At 35.0% G+C, this 17,191-nt stretch overlaps 1 protein-coding gene across 1 annotated transcript; it reads right to left on the bottom strand.

Moving 5' to 3' along the window:
• Positions 1-436: 436 nt before the first annotated feature.
• LOC128555073 (uncharacterized) lies at positions 437-10,407 on the bottom strand. The gene is made up of 4 exons (XM_053536439.1): positions 10,188-10,407; positions 4,620-4,771; positions 1,742-2,093; positions 437-752 (listed from the first exon to the last, which is right to left on the bottom strand). Exons 1-4 carry the CDS (start codon positions 10,360-10,362, stop codon positions 529-531), a joined length of 903 nt encoding a protein of 300 aa, XP_053392414.1. The 5' UTR covers positions 10,363-10,407; the 3' UTR covers positions 437-528.
• Positions 10,408-17,191: the final 6,784 nt, after the last annotated feature.

Here is a 17,191-nt window from a genome sequence, read left to right as displayed (position 1 = left end):
TAAATATGGTTACAAAGGTACAATATGCCTATAAATATTTAAGCTAGTTCCTTTTAGTAACTACACAATACACTGTTTTAAGGGAAGCGTGTTAATCTGTCGTATTGAAGGCAGGAGCAATAGTTCTATAAATACTGCATTCATGAGAGGAAGATAAGAAAAATAGTCACTTTAAGAAACATAACATCTGTCTATGTTCATATATCTAGAGATGAACACTTTTCATTTCCTGATGATATTAATGGATGATTTAACAAAAATAGCACATGCTCAGAAAATCAAAATGACGTTTTTGCCTCTATGAGATATTTATTTCCTGGCAATTATGATACTTGCGTAATTAAAGCAACTGGGAATTTGCATTGAGCATTTCCGTGAGGTAAAAGAAACAACACAACCATTAATATAATTAACACACATTTAATTATTTCCTGAATATACTCTAGAGTTTTCTTAAGGTAATTGTAATGCTGACGTCTTGGATTTTAAATAACACTTTAGAACTGGAAGGTTATTGCCATTTAACTATTACGAAAACACGTAATATGAAACGCCGGACACTGAATTTCCACTTCCGTACACCACGTGATGTCCTGTACACGTGGCATTGCCCGCATGATGAAATGCTGATACACACTTGTCATCTGCTAGGCAAAGACGCACACATTGCAGGAGATTGACACCAGCGTTCTTCCAAAGACAGTTATCATCAACATATTGGTTACGCATTTCTTGTGATTCAATAAGAAACCCTGAAACAAAGAAAATTGAGAATGCACGATTTATAACTTTTTAGTTATAAATGTAACGCACCGTTTAAAATCAAGCAGTTCGTTTGATTAAAAAGGTTGGAAATGTAACTCTGTTCGTTGATTTCTAAACAGAGAAATTCTTTGAAATGAAAATTCTGAAAGGTGTTGTATTTTAAAGATATTGTCTCCACGTAAAAATATTACTTTTTTGGTAGCGTTTGCGCACATCGTTTGTCCGTTTACAAGGAAGCAATTTGCTTTATTCACAAATTCTACAAAAATGGTCTACCTAATACATAATATAGGAGCACGCATTTTGTAAAAATATAAAAATATAAAGCTTCATTCGCACGACCTATTCTCTGATATATTCAATAAAATCCATGCTTTGATTTTCTTGATTCGACTCATTCTCCGATATACTCGATTGGAATCATTCTCAAATACACTTAGTAACACTAAAATATAACTTTAGTCTCAAATATACTCATTTGGACTCATTCAGTAAGACTCTTTCTTGGATATACTCAATTAGACCCAATCTCCGATTTACTCTCCATTACTCTCAGTAAGATACATTCCATGATATACACATGTAGACTCATTCTCCAATATACTCAATTGGACTCATTATCAGATATACTCCATTCGACTCAATCTCCCATATACTTTCCAGTACACTTATTAGATACTTTCCCGATATACTCAAGCTGACTCATTCTTCGATAGTTTCAATTGGACTCGTTATCCAATTAACCAGTTTTATTTCATAAATATCATTACAGCATTTTCTGGTTGTCACACATGTACTTGGAAAAATGTGAAGTGTTTTATTCATATGACATGAGGGAAAAGGCCAAAAAAAACATCAACATTATGTTTTTACTATCGCCTGGGAGTTACCAAATCTCATTATAGCAGGATCATAAATTGTTTACTGGCGGTTCCTTTAGCCTATACACACGTAAATGTTAATCTATCGAACATACCAGATATTATATTTGACCTTGCTGTATGTGGTATAATGACCGGTATCGCAGTTCCTGAAGGTGTAGGGTTTGATGTAACCACAGTAACTGGTGCAGTATTAAGAGATCCAGACACGGTTGTGGGAGCAGCTGTAAGCACCTGTGGGGTTGTTGCACCTATAAGAGACGCTGCTGTAAGAGCGTCTGCTTCTGATACATACATGGAACAGAAGGCAGAACTGATGTCATCGTCCGAAGTGGTGAACTGGAAATTCACGATGTAGTCAGCAGAGCTTTCACGGTAATATATGTCTTTTACAATGTACCAGGTCCTGTCCACTGCTTCGTGGAGAATTGTATTTCCAATGTAGTCCTAAAATGAAATAGAGATACGCTCTTTTCAAACAAAGTCATCAATCATCATGATAAATATTACAAGTGACATTTAGCTTAACAAAATCGTTTAGTAATTTAAGATGTCTACATATGTTATACAACTGAAAAAAGAAGAAGAATGATAAATACGAATACAGATAATTTGACCATTAAACCATACATGTCATATTTGAAGGAACTTCAAAAATGTAAAAGATATAGATGTACGTTTAAAATGTATATTTATGGAAACTTTGAAACATTGCAAAAGTTTTTGCCACCATTTCGTTCAACTTTTTCTTGTTTTTAAAAAGTACAATAACAATATTTTACAGTACAATGAAATTATTATTTAATGCTAAAGAACGCAAAGGTTTAGTGAGAAGTGTTTAATGATTTATCTGATCATTCTCAAACTTCAAAATTTTACAAACAAATTTGTATTCTGTCACCCAACAACATAGCCTTCCTTTGAAAAATGTGGAACTGCCAGCACACATACGATGAGATTATCAATTAGAACTATACGTAACACATTCATGAGAAAACATTTGAAACACGCTCATCCTTTTCAGCATTGTTTTCCAAACCATGAAGTTAAGTTAAGAAATACAAAATCTATATTAAACAATTATTGAATGGCTTGCCGGGCAAAAATCAAAACTATTGCCCAAGATTAGAACATGTTATTAAATCACATCAGAAGTAATTTTTCATATTTTGTATCTGACATAAAGTTATTCGGGATTTTAGACTGACCAAATTCATCAGTTCAGCCGCCACTGTTATATGCATCAATATCCCAGTACAAACCCGAGTGATCAGGTACTGACCTAGGTATAATATTTGGCAAATCAGCTACTTTATGATAACATCACCTGTACAGACAGCGTATTGACAATGAACATTGAATACGTTTTTTTCCAAATAAACAATGAGCTTTGAAAATTTCTGTAAACTGTGGCTAACCAAGCAATAATCAACTGCAGAATATCGTCTGAGAGAAACAGAGATAAAACATGTATCAAAATTTCTACTATTTAACACCAACTCATTTGCATTAAAGAAGGACGATTAAAAGTCATCCTAATTTACTGTTTACGACACTTCTCTTTAATTAGCAAACTGCTATCAGATAGCCTTGCCTACTTACAGTAGGTTTGTGGCAAAAACGTTTTCAATAATCATGTACATTTACGAGGGCCATTCTCAAAAATAATGACAATTTTCCTGGAATATGGTACACAGTCTGTGTACAGACTTCGAATTTAATTTATTCGCCCCTGACTTCCACGCACTTCCGCAGTCGAGAAATCCAAGAGGTGAACGCTCCAGAGTAGTCTCCCCTTAGTATGGTCTTAAGTAACTGACAAGTTCCTTTCCAAAGTGCTTTTTTTTTCGATAAATATTTGCGCCCAGCCAGCATCTCTTTCAGCCTTTGAAAGAAGAAAAAGTCTTAAAAACTTAGATCTGGTGAATAAGTGGGATGATTGATTTGTACTCAGAAACTTTTGAACGATGGCTATTTTGTGAGTTGAAGTGTTGTCATACCGCGATGATCAGTCCGTAGACGCATCCTTTTGTACATTTGTACTTTCGTTTAACAGCTTTAAGTGTAAGTACATTGTCTCTATAAAACTTTCCAGTGACTGACTTTTCTGACGGTGTAGGAATTTGTACAATACCCACTGAGTTAAAGAAGATGGAATACAAAACCACTCTGACGCTTTTAGATCCTTTTGCAAATACTGATCTACGGTCACCTATCTGTTGTCAACAAGACGCTGTGGCTCATAAAGTATATCCAGGTCTCATCTCCTGATAGGGAATAGGGACTGTGACATTGTGCAATCATCTAAACTTGAGATCTTTATTCACCGTTTCTTTAGCTAATTGACCCTATTGGCATTTTACTCCTCGGTTAACAAGTGAGGCACCGATTGGACACAAACCTTTCTTTATTTAACTCGAGTGCTTGTTGAGAATCTCATGAGTTGTCCACATAGACATACCAAGAAAAGACACTATCTCGGGCACCGTGTACCTGGCGTATTCATCAATAAGGCGTCCCACAGCAGCAATGTTTCTTGACATTAATACTGATTTGGGCCTGCCGTGAAAAGCCCTGTGTTTAAGGACTGCTTGCCCATTTCTAAATTTACTTAAACACCTGTAAACAGTTTTCTCCGGTACTGCAGACTTTGTTTCCATATGAAGTATGCAGCTCAATGAGTACTTTGTACCTCTAAAGAACAACGTACCTTAATGTACGCTCTTATCGCTTTCATATCTACATGTATTTTGCTTGACTACATCTGATACAAAACTAAATATCTCCGAAACGGAACGATAATTTTCAGTAACACATTGCAGGATTATAAAAGGAGTCAGTCATGTACATGAGTTTGTTTAGTGTCTATAGAAGCGTGTGATTGTCATTATTTTTAGAATGGCTCTCGTGCAGAACTTTTGAAATGTGGCTGTAGTGCGAAATAAGGTATTTTAAATTTGTACAATTACATACATTCTTGTATTCCACTGGAACTGTGAAGGAGACCAGAATCATGGCTTCTCGGGCTCCTACCCTTATTCCCGGGAACTTGAATTTACAGGATCCCTGCGAACTATGGTGTCCAGTGCTGTCTAAATTCAAGCTAGTCGTGTCTATCAACGTAGCTGTAATAAAACAGAAATTGTAAACACTCACGATTACAGTTTTAACAAGAGGGCTACCAGTTGATCACCTTGGTTTCATAGATGAAACAGGACACAGTTTTGGTAGAGAGTCATCCAGGTAAAACGCTTCTAAATTAAGTTAAAAGCGGGTCTTCCGATTTAGAAGAGAATATTTTGAAAGTTTGTGATACAGTCATATGGGGAAACCTAGCCCAGCACAATTCATTATTTTTCATCCAGTAAAAGGTCATCCACTGGTCATAAATACGAAACTAATTCAAACTCAAGCATGGAGTTGTATGTATTGACACTTCTTAATAGTTGACACAGGTAACCCACACAGGCGACTTCTTTTGAAGACTGTTAGAAATTTTATTTGGCGGCTAGTTCAGAACACGCTAATTCCAGAAGCAGCCCTGGATTTTGAGCATGCCAGGTATAAAACAGGTATAAAGCACCCATGCACAGGCCTCTTATCCGAACGTTAATAGCTTTAGTTGGAGGTGCTGGAAAGCGGACTCATGACGACAATCTTACCACTTTACTACTGCAAGTGTCTGACGACAATCTTACCACCTTACTACTGCAAGTGTCTGACGACAATCTTACCACTTTACTACTGCAAGTGCCTGACGACAATCTTACCACTTTACTACTGCAAGTGCCTGACGACAATCTTACCACTTTACTACTGCAAGTGTCTGATGACAATCTTACCACTTTACTACTGCAAGTGCCTGACGACAATCTTACCACTTTACTACTGCAAGTGTCTGACGACAATCTTACCACTTTACTACTGCAAGTGCCTGACGACAATCTTACCACTTTACTACTGCAAGTGTCTGACGAAAATCTTACCACTTTACTACTGCAAGTGCCTAATGACAAGACTTTCAAAGTTCCCGTTATAATAGGGACAATGAGTATACCCCTGGTGGCCATGTGTTTTGACGAATTGGAATACTTTGACAACTCCTTTATAGTGGGTTGTATACGGAAGGAATATTTGTAAGAAACTATTCTGAAATGTGCCAGCAGTTTCTGGTTTTCAAAGTTCCTATATAAAATTTTGGAAAAATGACCACACCCTTTGCGGCGATGTTAGCATCTAATTCTGAATAACTCTATCAATCTTGTAGGAAGGAAACTCGAAAAAATGCTTGAACCGAAACAGAGGTTCAGGATATGCCGTCCTTACTGAGCGGAACGTTCATATAATTGGAGAAAGACTATCCAGGGACTTTCTACCAAGCTTTATTAGTTCCAGAGGAGTCATCGTTTGCAGAACATTTGAGTGTACGACGGATGGTGAGCAATCACAACAGGTCGCGCCCCGAGCACGTAGAGCAAGGTGAGCTTAACAGTGTCTGGTAACTACTGAAAACTAATTACTAAGATTATGCATAAATGGTTTTTGCTTTTTATGTAGAAAACATGTATGGCAAAAGGCAAGGCTACGAACACGTGCTAAAGTCAGTGAGATGTTTGACCAATTCATATATGCAGCAAGTCTTTTAAACAATTATTATCATTGTCTTTTAATAAAGAAAAATATGTATATAACATAGGTAAAATGTTTAAAAGAAAGTAACATTGTAATTTAGAGTGATACTGTCAAACTATGCCCTTCGCCATTCCCTTTTAATACGCCGCGACAATCTTCCAAGTATGAATCGACCTACCTACTTTTCTATATATATCCAAAACAAAAGTCGGTCATCAGTCTCGGCGATTAAAATGAGCCGTGCCATGGGAAAACCAACATAGTGGGTATGCGACCAGCATGGATCCAGACCAGCCTGCGCATCCGCGCAGTCTGGTCAGGATCCATGCTGTTCGCTAATAGTTTCTCCAATTCCAATAGGCTTTAAAAGCGAACAGCATGGAGCCTGACCAGACTGCGCGGATGCGCAGGCTGGTCTGGATCCATGCTGGTCGCATACCCACTATGTTGGTTTTCTCATGGCACGGCTCAAATGTTACTTGGTAATAAACTGCTTTGTGGAAAGACCTAAACTTTTACTCTTCCCCATACAAAACGACAACATATTTTTAAAATGTCTTGAAATCATGTCGTCTCCCCGTGTGGGTTTTCATTAGGTAATGACTGCCTCTCAAAATTCAGTTTCACAAATAAATATCTAATCATGGTCTCTGAAAGTCCAGCTTTAAAATCAATGAGCGCATTTCCACATATCAGTCAATATATGCAGCTTGTCGCTCTGTACCTATTAAAATTAAGAACTTACCTGTGGCAATGAATGAGAAAAAGGATCAGTGACAGCATATTATTAGTAATAATTTTAGTAGCAGTTTTTATTTATAATATAAAAACATTTAATACACAAACGGGTAAGTCTATATCACAATCTGCTTTAAAGAAGTCTATAATACCTGTGAACGCTGTTGGTTGCTATGATGTTTTACCGGATGTTTTTTTTTATTTTAATGCGCATACACTCTTGGCGTGTGGCAAAAGACTGCTTAACAATATGAGAACTTACATAAAATCATCATTATACTCCCACAAACGAAGTTTGGGGGAGGGGTACGTGTATATAGGAGTGAGCTTGTCGGTCGGTCGGTCGGTCAGTCTGTCGGTCCGTTGGTTTTCATGGTTTCCGGACAATAACTCATGAAAGGCCTGACAGATTTAAATAAATTTTAGTATACACCGGATCATAAAAGTTACTGAAGCATATAAGATGTCTTTTATGTGACTTACTTTAAACCCCTTTGGTCATCAACGCCATAATTAGTACGCACTCGGATTGATATATCATGTGGCAGAGCTGTTTTGTAAATCAAAAATAAACATTACACGATATCAAAAATTTTACATAAAATCCTTTGGAACTTTGACGGAATTTTCATTTTAAAAGGATGCTCATGTAGATATAAAAATCTCAGCTCATAAGATCTGGATGAAATCAAGGACTTAAATTACAATTGGAATCTATTCACTTAAGAAAAGTAACTAATATATCTCTAAGTATATAATATAATCGAAAATGTACTGTGCGCAGAAATCATTAACCTTCATTTAATAGAATAATTATAATAAACTTGAATTCCACAAAAAACGATCATGGTCTAACAACAGATAAAGAATGTGAGTGTAGAAGACCTCCCCGCTACCCGCCCCTCTCTGTTAAATTTGACTGCTGCGGTTATCACACCACCACTTTAATATTGTTGAATAAAAAGTCTAATATTCAAAGAATCAATAGGAATAAAAATAACAAGTTTAAGATTATAATTATATAATTATTTGAATACGGGATGAGTTTATCCCCATTTGGGTATAATTCAAAGGAGACATTGTGTCCGTCTTTGTTAAATTTAGCAACCCGCCCGCTTAGCTCAGTAGGCAGAGCGTTGGTCTACGGATCGTGGGGTCGTGAGTTCGATCCTCGGGCGGGGCGTATGTTCTCCGTGATTATTTGATAAACGACATTGTGTCTGAAACCATTAGTCCTCCACCTCTGATTCATGTGGGGAAGTTGGCAGTTACTTGCGGAGAACATGTTTGTACTGGTACAGAATCCAGGAACACTGGTTAGGTTAACTGCCCGCCGTTACATGACTGAAATACTGTTGAAAAACGGCGATAAACCCAAAACAAACAATTGTTAAAGTTAGCATTGGGGACTGAAGGGGACTTTATAGGTGTGTGTATGGGGGTGTGGGGACGGGTACATCTGTTAGAATAAATCTGTAATCCCCTTAAAAATCTTTAATTTTCGAGTTTTTAAAATGCTTACTTCAACTTCTCTTAACATTTTAAAGCTAAAATTAGCCCAGATATTTTTCCTCCACTTGTAACGCCCTTTGAGAAACAATGAGAACTATGTAACATTAGCTCGAAGAACTCGAATTTATAATAACTCATTCATACCTGTCATCTACCGATCTATGGAATTTATTATATATAAATATAAGAAATTCTGAATACCTTTATATATTTAAATCAAAGTTAAAAGACATGACAAAGCACCAAAAATCCCCAAACACTTTTTGATAGGTAAAACACTGCCTTCAAGAAACAGATGTAGTAATCTGAATAACGATTTATACAGAAACCATTTAAGAGATAATTCCAGTTATGATTGTGGGTACCTTATCGAGAATGCTGAACGTTATTTCTTTCAGTGTATTAAATTTACAGAACAAAGAGTCGAACAATTTCACGAAACCAGAACTTTCCATCCTTTAAATGACACACTACTATTATTCGGATCTGACATATACTCGGACGAAAGCAATTCGCTAATTACTTTGGAGGTACATAAATTTATTATATATTCTAATTGATTTCAGTGAGCGGCAACTTGTTATTTTAACAGTACCTTAAATTTTATTTTAATTATTAATAAAACCTCAATTTATCTAAAACATATACAGTAACTCCTTCCTTTGCCTAGCTTCAGGGAAAACGGATCCATTAAGAAAAATATACATGCCTAACATTAAAGTGGCTGTGTTTATCATTCTTTTTTTTCTTCAGTTCCAGTCACACTTTGGTCTTTTCTTCAATCTTGTTTATAATACATGTTATAATTGTTTATTTCGTAAAAGTAATAACACTTATGTAACAGCTAACTTGAAGGGAACGGCCATTTACTAATGTTGGCAGAACTTGTGGCCCGACCCTATTGCTATAATTCAATTAATTTTTAATGTCTATATGTGCTGTAATTATATAAATACATGTATTATATGCAATAAAATATGTTTAAATTTAAATTTAAATTCGAGTGTATAAATCCCCAATCATCAGTTATAACGCGCATTATTTGAAGTGTCTCATTTTGAGCAAGGCAGTTGTGGATGTGCAAAGATTTACATATATTTTCCTTTGTCCTGCAGTGGTTTATTATAATACAAACTCATATTGATGGAATAGATTGAAATGAGATATAACTTTAACGTAGTTTATATTGTGCGGTCATGTTTTTGGCTTGCCCTTGTTTTGCGCGAAATTTTACTTCCATTGTCAAGGATTTCGCCAAGTCAAGTGTAAATCCCTCTATAATGTGACTGATATTAGCACCAAGTCGCCTAAATTCTAAACTTGTCCAATGTATTTGTACAAATATTTATTAATACTAATGGATATATTACCATGTATATAATCATTAATTGTTGTAGTTTGACAGTCGGTTTTGCAATAAATAATAATTTTATTATATATTCTTATTCTTTGTTTGAACCATTTCTAACGCTTTCAGTCAGCATCAAAACTATTTTTATACCGAATTCAGTTTGAGATAATTTAAGGTCGATCAAAGAATTGTTATGTATATATACTTTTGAAATTTTGAAACTGTGATTTTTCCAAATTGTGCGGGCTGTACACGTGAAGACTGACAAGCGCGTGTTACTGATATAAAGCCTATAGATTTTTACTTACCTGCAGGTGTATCTGACGGATAGAGTGTATTTTCAGCGAAATTCTGCGCCTCCAGCTGATCTGTAAATTGATGGCAGTCACCTGATGGGACGCCAGCACCAAGCCACAAGTCGTAGTCAAATGCTAGACTGTATGTTAATAAGCCACCGCCACTAGCATAACCAATGCTTGACATCACCCATTTACCATCCGGGTCCGTCTGAATATCTCGACCGGCCAGATAGTCCTGTAATTTATTCAATGTTATTCTTGCAATATATTCAGTGATAATGCTTTCAATGATAATAAGTCATACATTCAGTGATAATCCGGTAATACATTCAGTGATAAACATGTAGTATGCTGTTTAATTAGGGTGGCCAACCCACGTGACTCTTAGCTGTACACGGAAAAATGCCTACATTTTCCTTTTTACTTAACGAATTTTGGTAAGATAAAGAGTGTCGAAGCAAAAGGAGTGTTTTGTTTTCAATCAGTACTCAGTATTTTACTCAAAACTTTCGCCAACTACTAATGTGTGTTATCTACACAGTTAGCTCACGAAAAACAATTGGGCAAAGTGTGTGAGAAAAGTACCGAGAACTGATGGCAGATTCATGAAAAAATTCTGCATCTCAGGCAAGGTTTTAAACGTATTGTAGAATTTTTTTATGTGATTACCATATTTTACCGTTAGTTAAAATATAACTTTATCCGTTAGTTAAAACACATGTTTAATTTAATGCTCTACGATAGATACGTACACATTACTTTAAATAAAGACCAAGAAATGTATATGTATTAACGGTTACTCCTGAACAAAAATATTTTTCAGCAGAGACATTGCATTTTTGCTTTCTGCTCATACGTAAATTTTAAAAAGGTGTACAATGTATTTAAAATTTCTATGTTTACATTTTCCATTATTAGCCGGATAAGGAACCTGAAACAACATGCAAGTATTTCTTACCATTTAGCCTGCTGGTGGCAAGTTGTTTTGCTTTTGCGACCGGTGCAGACCAAGTGCAGGCTGATCATGGTCGGCACTGTTCGCCATTCAGTCAGTAAATGTTTAGTGAACACCCCTTTGAATAATAAGTGGTACTGCCCAAACTGAATGATGGACAAGTCCATTTTACAAATTTAGCAGGGTCAAGGTTAAACTAAATGTTTCTGCTGTTTCACAATGGCTTTTTTCCAGTTGAACATTCCGAATTGTTTAAATACTAAGTAAGTAGACAACTGGTCTATCAAATATATTTATTTTTGGTATTTATTTTGCAATATATTTATATAAAAGGTAAGCGTGTCGAAGCAGCTTGGATTAACATATTGATTCCATCATAAAAACACCAAGTGATTCAGTCAGGTAAAGCAGTTTTCTAGAACGATTGTAGACTTGACAAACCTTCCCGAAAACAAAAACGAATAAGCATCATAATATACAGATCGAGCTCTATCAAATTTTGTATGGAAGCGTCCTGGTGACTTAGGTTGGACTCCGTAAGTGCTAATTAGTACAAAGTTACTCATGTTTAGGATTCGTTTCTCCTAAAATGTACTAACCATCTCTCAAGTTCGAATTAGTAATTCATAGCTGGCACATACTAAGTCTTATTTTTTTTGATGTACCATTATGTTTATTTTTCAGAATATGTGGAGAAATCTCATGTTAAAGCAGATCAGCCCCTCCACCCACCCCTGACTGTGTCCTTAATCGTGTAAATAAACAAATACCGGGTATTATATATTATTGTAGCTATATATGTTTTCATGACAAACACGTTCCCAAAATGCGTTTTACATACAAGGGCTCCAAGTTAACCGTCTACCAGTACAGACTCAAAGTTAGGCGGGATACACTCAGACGTATCTTAGACATTTTCAGTGTCTGGACTGGGATTAAACCCGGACCTCTAGATTGACAACGAATCGTGTTACAATTTGACCACTTGGCCATTTATAATATATTGAATATAACAGGCGGACAAACGGACAGACGTCTGGCAACAGGGTATCATGATAGCTTCCTACTTCCTACGAGAGGTTTGTGCTCGGGTGAGTTAAAAAAGAACAATGTGAGACTTTGAGCAGGTCTTTGTGGACTAACAATTCGATCAAGGGTAATACTAATTACTAAGTCCTAATTAAGATACAGAAAGTCCTTATTAGGAGAATGGAAATATCAGTATTTCTTAGTTTGAAGGAACCAACTCTTCCATAAATTTGCAATATAACAGTCATATTGACAATATAGAACATGTTGCGACTAAAGCCGACGATACGTACGGGGCGCGACGTGTATTGCACTTTCAATACATTTCGTGAACCCGGGCGTCTTTTGCGGTCTTCTCTTCCCGATGGTCTTCTAGTATACTTTTACTGTTTTATCTACACTGTTTTATCTACGAAATCTTTAACAGGAATATTTATAAACTTTACAAAGAATTTTAATGGGCATTTGCTTTTATTCTTACCGAATGACATGAAAGATTCATAACAATAAAACATCGGTTAATCTGTTAATATGAGGTCATTTAATTCGCCTCACCCAATTATGGATTATTTTTTTCACGCCTATATATTTTAACCAATTTAAATCTTTTCTTTCTATCACATGACAATACAATACAGTATTGTACTGTGTGTCACATTTCCTCAAGTATATATAGTAACATCCGAAATCTATAGTAGTCGTAATTTGACCGCGATGGTTGACCTTAGTCTGATTACTCATATCGATTATTTCATTGTAGAAATCAAGGGTGCTTAGAGTAGCCGTGCATATTTATATGGAATTAGTTTGTATACAGTGCAGTATCAAAGTTTGTGTACTTACATTTGATCAGTTAAAACTTTCCAATTCACTAATTTATATTTACACAAAATTATATTTCCTTTTTCTCGTGCAGCTCGTGTTTTACGTACACTCCCTTTCAATAATAGGTTGTCCCTTATTATGTATTATAATGCAAAGGTCAACCATCGGGGTCAATTTGCGTCCACTATACAATCCACAAACTTTATATTTTTTTCATATTGGACTCCAGTCCCAAAAATACATATCTTTTTTTCATATTGAACGGGACAACTCTTCCGATTCCTTATAAGGAGACATTTGGAATTACTTCCCTTGTATATAGAGACGGCATTTTTTTTAGATTGCGATAACTTTCTTATTTTTGAACAAAAATACAAGTGTAAGCACTCAATTTCTTAGTTACAACGTTTTCTACCCAATTACCATGGTTTCAATTCACAATTTCACGAAAATTTGTTTTCAAAATTTTTGGCACTGAGAAGACTGAACGTATTTTAAATTCATGTGTGTTGTTGTTTGCGAGTTAAAATGTATGAAGTTTTGTTTTCTACATCTATCTTTTTATGGTGTGAAATAAAGAGATAATTTAACAGTGTTGCGTACAGTACTGACTTCTATTGGACTCGTACACAGCAGTTATAACCCATATTTGGACTCGGCATTGCCTCGTCCAAATATGCATTATTACTGATGTGCACTGGACCAGTAGAAATCAGTATTGTACTCAACACTGTTAAATAACCTAATATTACTGCTGTGTACTCGTCCAGTAGAATTCAGTACTCTACTCAACAGTTAAATTATACCTCTTTATTTCATACCATAAAAAAGATAGATGCTGAAAACAAAAAATCACACTTTTTAACTGGCAAGCAACAACACATCAGTTTAAAATACGGTATCTGATAACACATAGACCTATACATTTCTTTCAGAGCCAAAATTTTCGAAAACATCTTTTCGATCGAGAAATTCTGAACCGAAACCATAGGTAACGTTTTAACTAAGAAATTATGTGCTTACACTTACTTGTTTCGTTCAAAAATAAGATTTTTTTTTTACTGCTGTCGCTATATACAAGGAAAATAATTCCAAATGTCTCCTTATAAGGAATCGGAAGAGTTGTCTCGTCCAAAATGAAAAAGATATGGATTTTTGGCGTTTGTGGATTGTAGATTTCGCATGTTACTATATATACTAAAGAAAATGTGAGAGCATTTTAAATCACACATCTATTGTAGTGTCACGTGATAGAGAAGCTTCCAACTGGTTAAAAATATACATGTGTGAAATAACAAAAAATACTTAATGTTCAAATCGAAATCGAACCCGTGAACAGAGGGTGTAACCTCATAACGTATTAATTTATATTTTTTTTGTTAAAAATGAACAATTACATTTTCCCGATCAGAGTTCTTTAGGATAACGTATACTAGAAACAGTATCTTCAAAGATTTAATATGAAATCAACGAAAACCCTTGTTTATGAAAATGGTGGATCAAACAGTAATAAAATGTACTTTCAACAGAAGCTGAATTTACAGCTTGTCTTTGTTATTAGGCTTATTGTTCTGTTCATCTCAAGTACGAATAACAGCTTACAACTTCTCCTACCAAGACAGAATTATTTTAGTATAAATATAAATCTAACACATAATTCCCAAAGAAAGATATGAATAAAAAGCTAGTTGGTTATATTATGTAATTCAATTTATGTCAACATTTGCATTGACAATTACATATTTCGCTGAATCGTCGAAATTTATTAGAAATAAGAAAATTTTTCCTTGATTTTTTTTGGAAGTAAATAGATTGGAAGCTACACAATGTCATATTGTTGAAATATATCAACATGTACCAGCTGTAAATTTAAAAAGTATATTGATATAAAATAAATAATCCGCTTCATATTAAAGGTGGACAATCTCAGACCGTAAATAAAACATGACAAACGAAATCTGAGGAATGTTCTATGAATGTACTTTAAATGACCACCTGGAAAACCGTGTAATAGATTCTAATTAACGGAATTTAAACATCTTAAAACTTTAACACATCGGCTGAATGAAAGGTACTGCAATCGTTTTAATCACCATAACTATTTATTCATGTTATTTTTGGCGAATACATTACCTGGTTCATTGGACTAGGTAAAGCTACATTTATAACAACGAATGAACTATTTATAATTTACTATGTAGTTGGTTATAGGGACTCCAAATCTTGAAACCATCCAAGCCTCGTGAGCGCCATAGGATATAGATGGAAAGTAAGTAGTACATGTGGCACGAGCATGCCAAATCCCGTCTCCTTGTGTTGTAGCGTCCGTTACAGTGAACGTGTTGTTTGCGATCATTGCACAATCTGAAAAATATAGTTTTAATTTTTTTTTTTTTTAAAATGTTAGCGCTATGGTTCCGACCATGACATTAATAGGTATCATTCAATGACTGTTTTTAAGATTCTTTTTACTCTATTTGAATGTATATATATATAAACAACCTTTGGTTACCTGGCAATAGCATGTAACATTTCATATACTTACCCACAATGCCATAAAACATGTTAATTCCAACGTACATATACCAAAGAATCATTTCCAATTTCTGCACTTCCAAAGGCATAGCAATATCTCAATTATTAAAGTTTAATTAATTATAGCCGGTATTATTACAACATTCTCGAAATACGAACAGAACCAGATAATGTTTCTGAATTCTCATATCCATGTTATTCACGTTTTTTTTTGTTGTTTTGATGTCTGACGTTAAGTGTTACTGATTCTTTGTCAAATATAGATTGGAGCTTGAGAAAATATTATTACTTTTAACAATAGTCTTAATGGCGTTGACGTCGTTACTTTGTCTTTCGGAACGGTCAATATTTTGTTACTTGGAATAATGTTTCTGTAGTTATAATTATGTTACTATTATATTAAAGCCGTTAGTGTCTTAATATAGTATGGATGACTATATAATACAATAGGTATTCATTAACTAGATCCTTATTTCATTTTCCCATTTGCATTTAGACTGGACACAAGTGTTATCTACGTGTCAATATGTAAGACAGACCTTTATTTCAGAACACATCTACTTCCAAGAGACCCTAGACTGATTTTGTTTAACCTTTAGCCTGCTGGTGGCAGGATGATCATGGTCTGCACTGTTCGCTATTCTGTCAGTAAATTCTCAATAAACACCCCTTGGAATAATAAATGGTATTGCCCAAATTGAATGATGGACCAGTCCATTTTAGAAATTTAGCAAGCTAAAAGTTAATCTGGTTGTTATATACTTGGTCTTCATGACCAGAAAGTATTATTGTAAATCAGGAATATTGTATGAAAAACGAATTGCGGAAGAATTGTAAGGTGATAGAATTTCAGAAAATTGCTTGCACAGGGGATCAGTTAAAATAGTAAACTGAGAATGAAGATATCAGTTATCACATATTACCAGAGTATCAGTCTTTAACAAACTGGATCCTGGTAATTTGAACCAAACCAAAACTGACTAATTAAATGACAAATATATATCAGGGACATATGATAAAACAGTTTTTCACTACTGGCTTGACGCACACAGTCTAGAGGTAACTTGTGTAAAAAGTACAAATTCATTATTTTACCTATAGAAAATGCGTTCTGCACAGTATATTTTTGTAGGGCATGAGGCAGGAGCAACAATTACCAGAAGGATAAATCTACTATTCTGGGGCTGAAAAGAATATTTAAAATAGAGGCAGAATAAAATAATGGATGGAGCGGAAGACAATTTTGTAATAACCGTTTAAATGCCATTGTAATTTGCAATTACTTCTATTAAATAAAATATGAACTATATATGTATAGTTTATTCATATCTTATCCATGTACTGACATATTAAATGCACAATTATTAAAGAGGCATACCCTATAATTTGGTGCACCCGAAAACCGTCCGAAATTGATTTACTTACAGAGAATTTATGATTTAACATCGAATGACGCCGATCCCAGATCTCTGGACCTTATCGTTCGCCCTCAATTCTCGTTTTTCTGCGCCACCACAACACCAACAACGCGCGCATCCGGGCGTAGCAGTCGAAAAAGGGGATAGGTAGCAAGCTAACAGGGGTACCGTTTATAATACAGGTTCTCAGTATCTACTTCCCTCGTTATAGCGTATGCCCCTTTAACATATACACCAAGTACTTTATATGA

This window comes from Mercenaria mercenaria, chromosome 1, assembly GCF_021730395.1.
Source record: "Mercenaria mercenaria strain notata chromosome 1, MADL_Memer_1, whole genome shotgun sequence".
NCBI classification, from domain to species: domain Eukaryota; kingdom Metazoa; phylum Mollusca; class Bivalvia; order Venerida; family Veneridae; genus Mercenaria; species Mercenaria mercenaria.
Note: the sequence above shows the minus strand (reverse complement) of the source record. Positions and strands in the feature narration are given on the sequence as shown.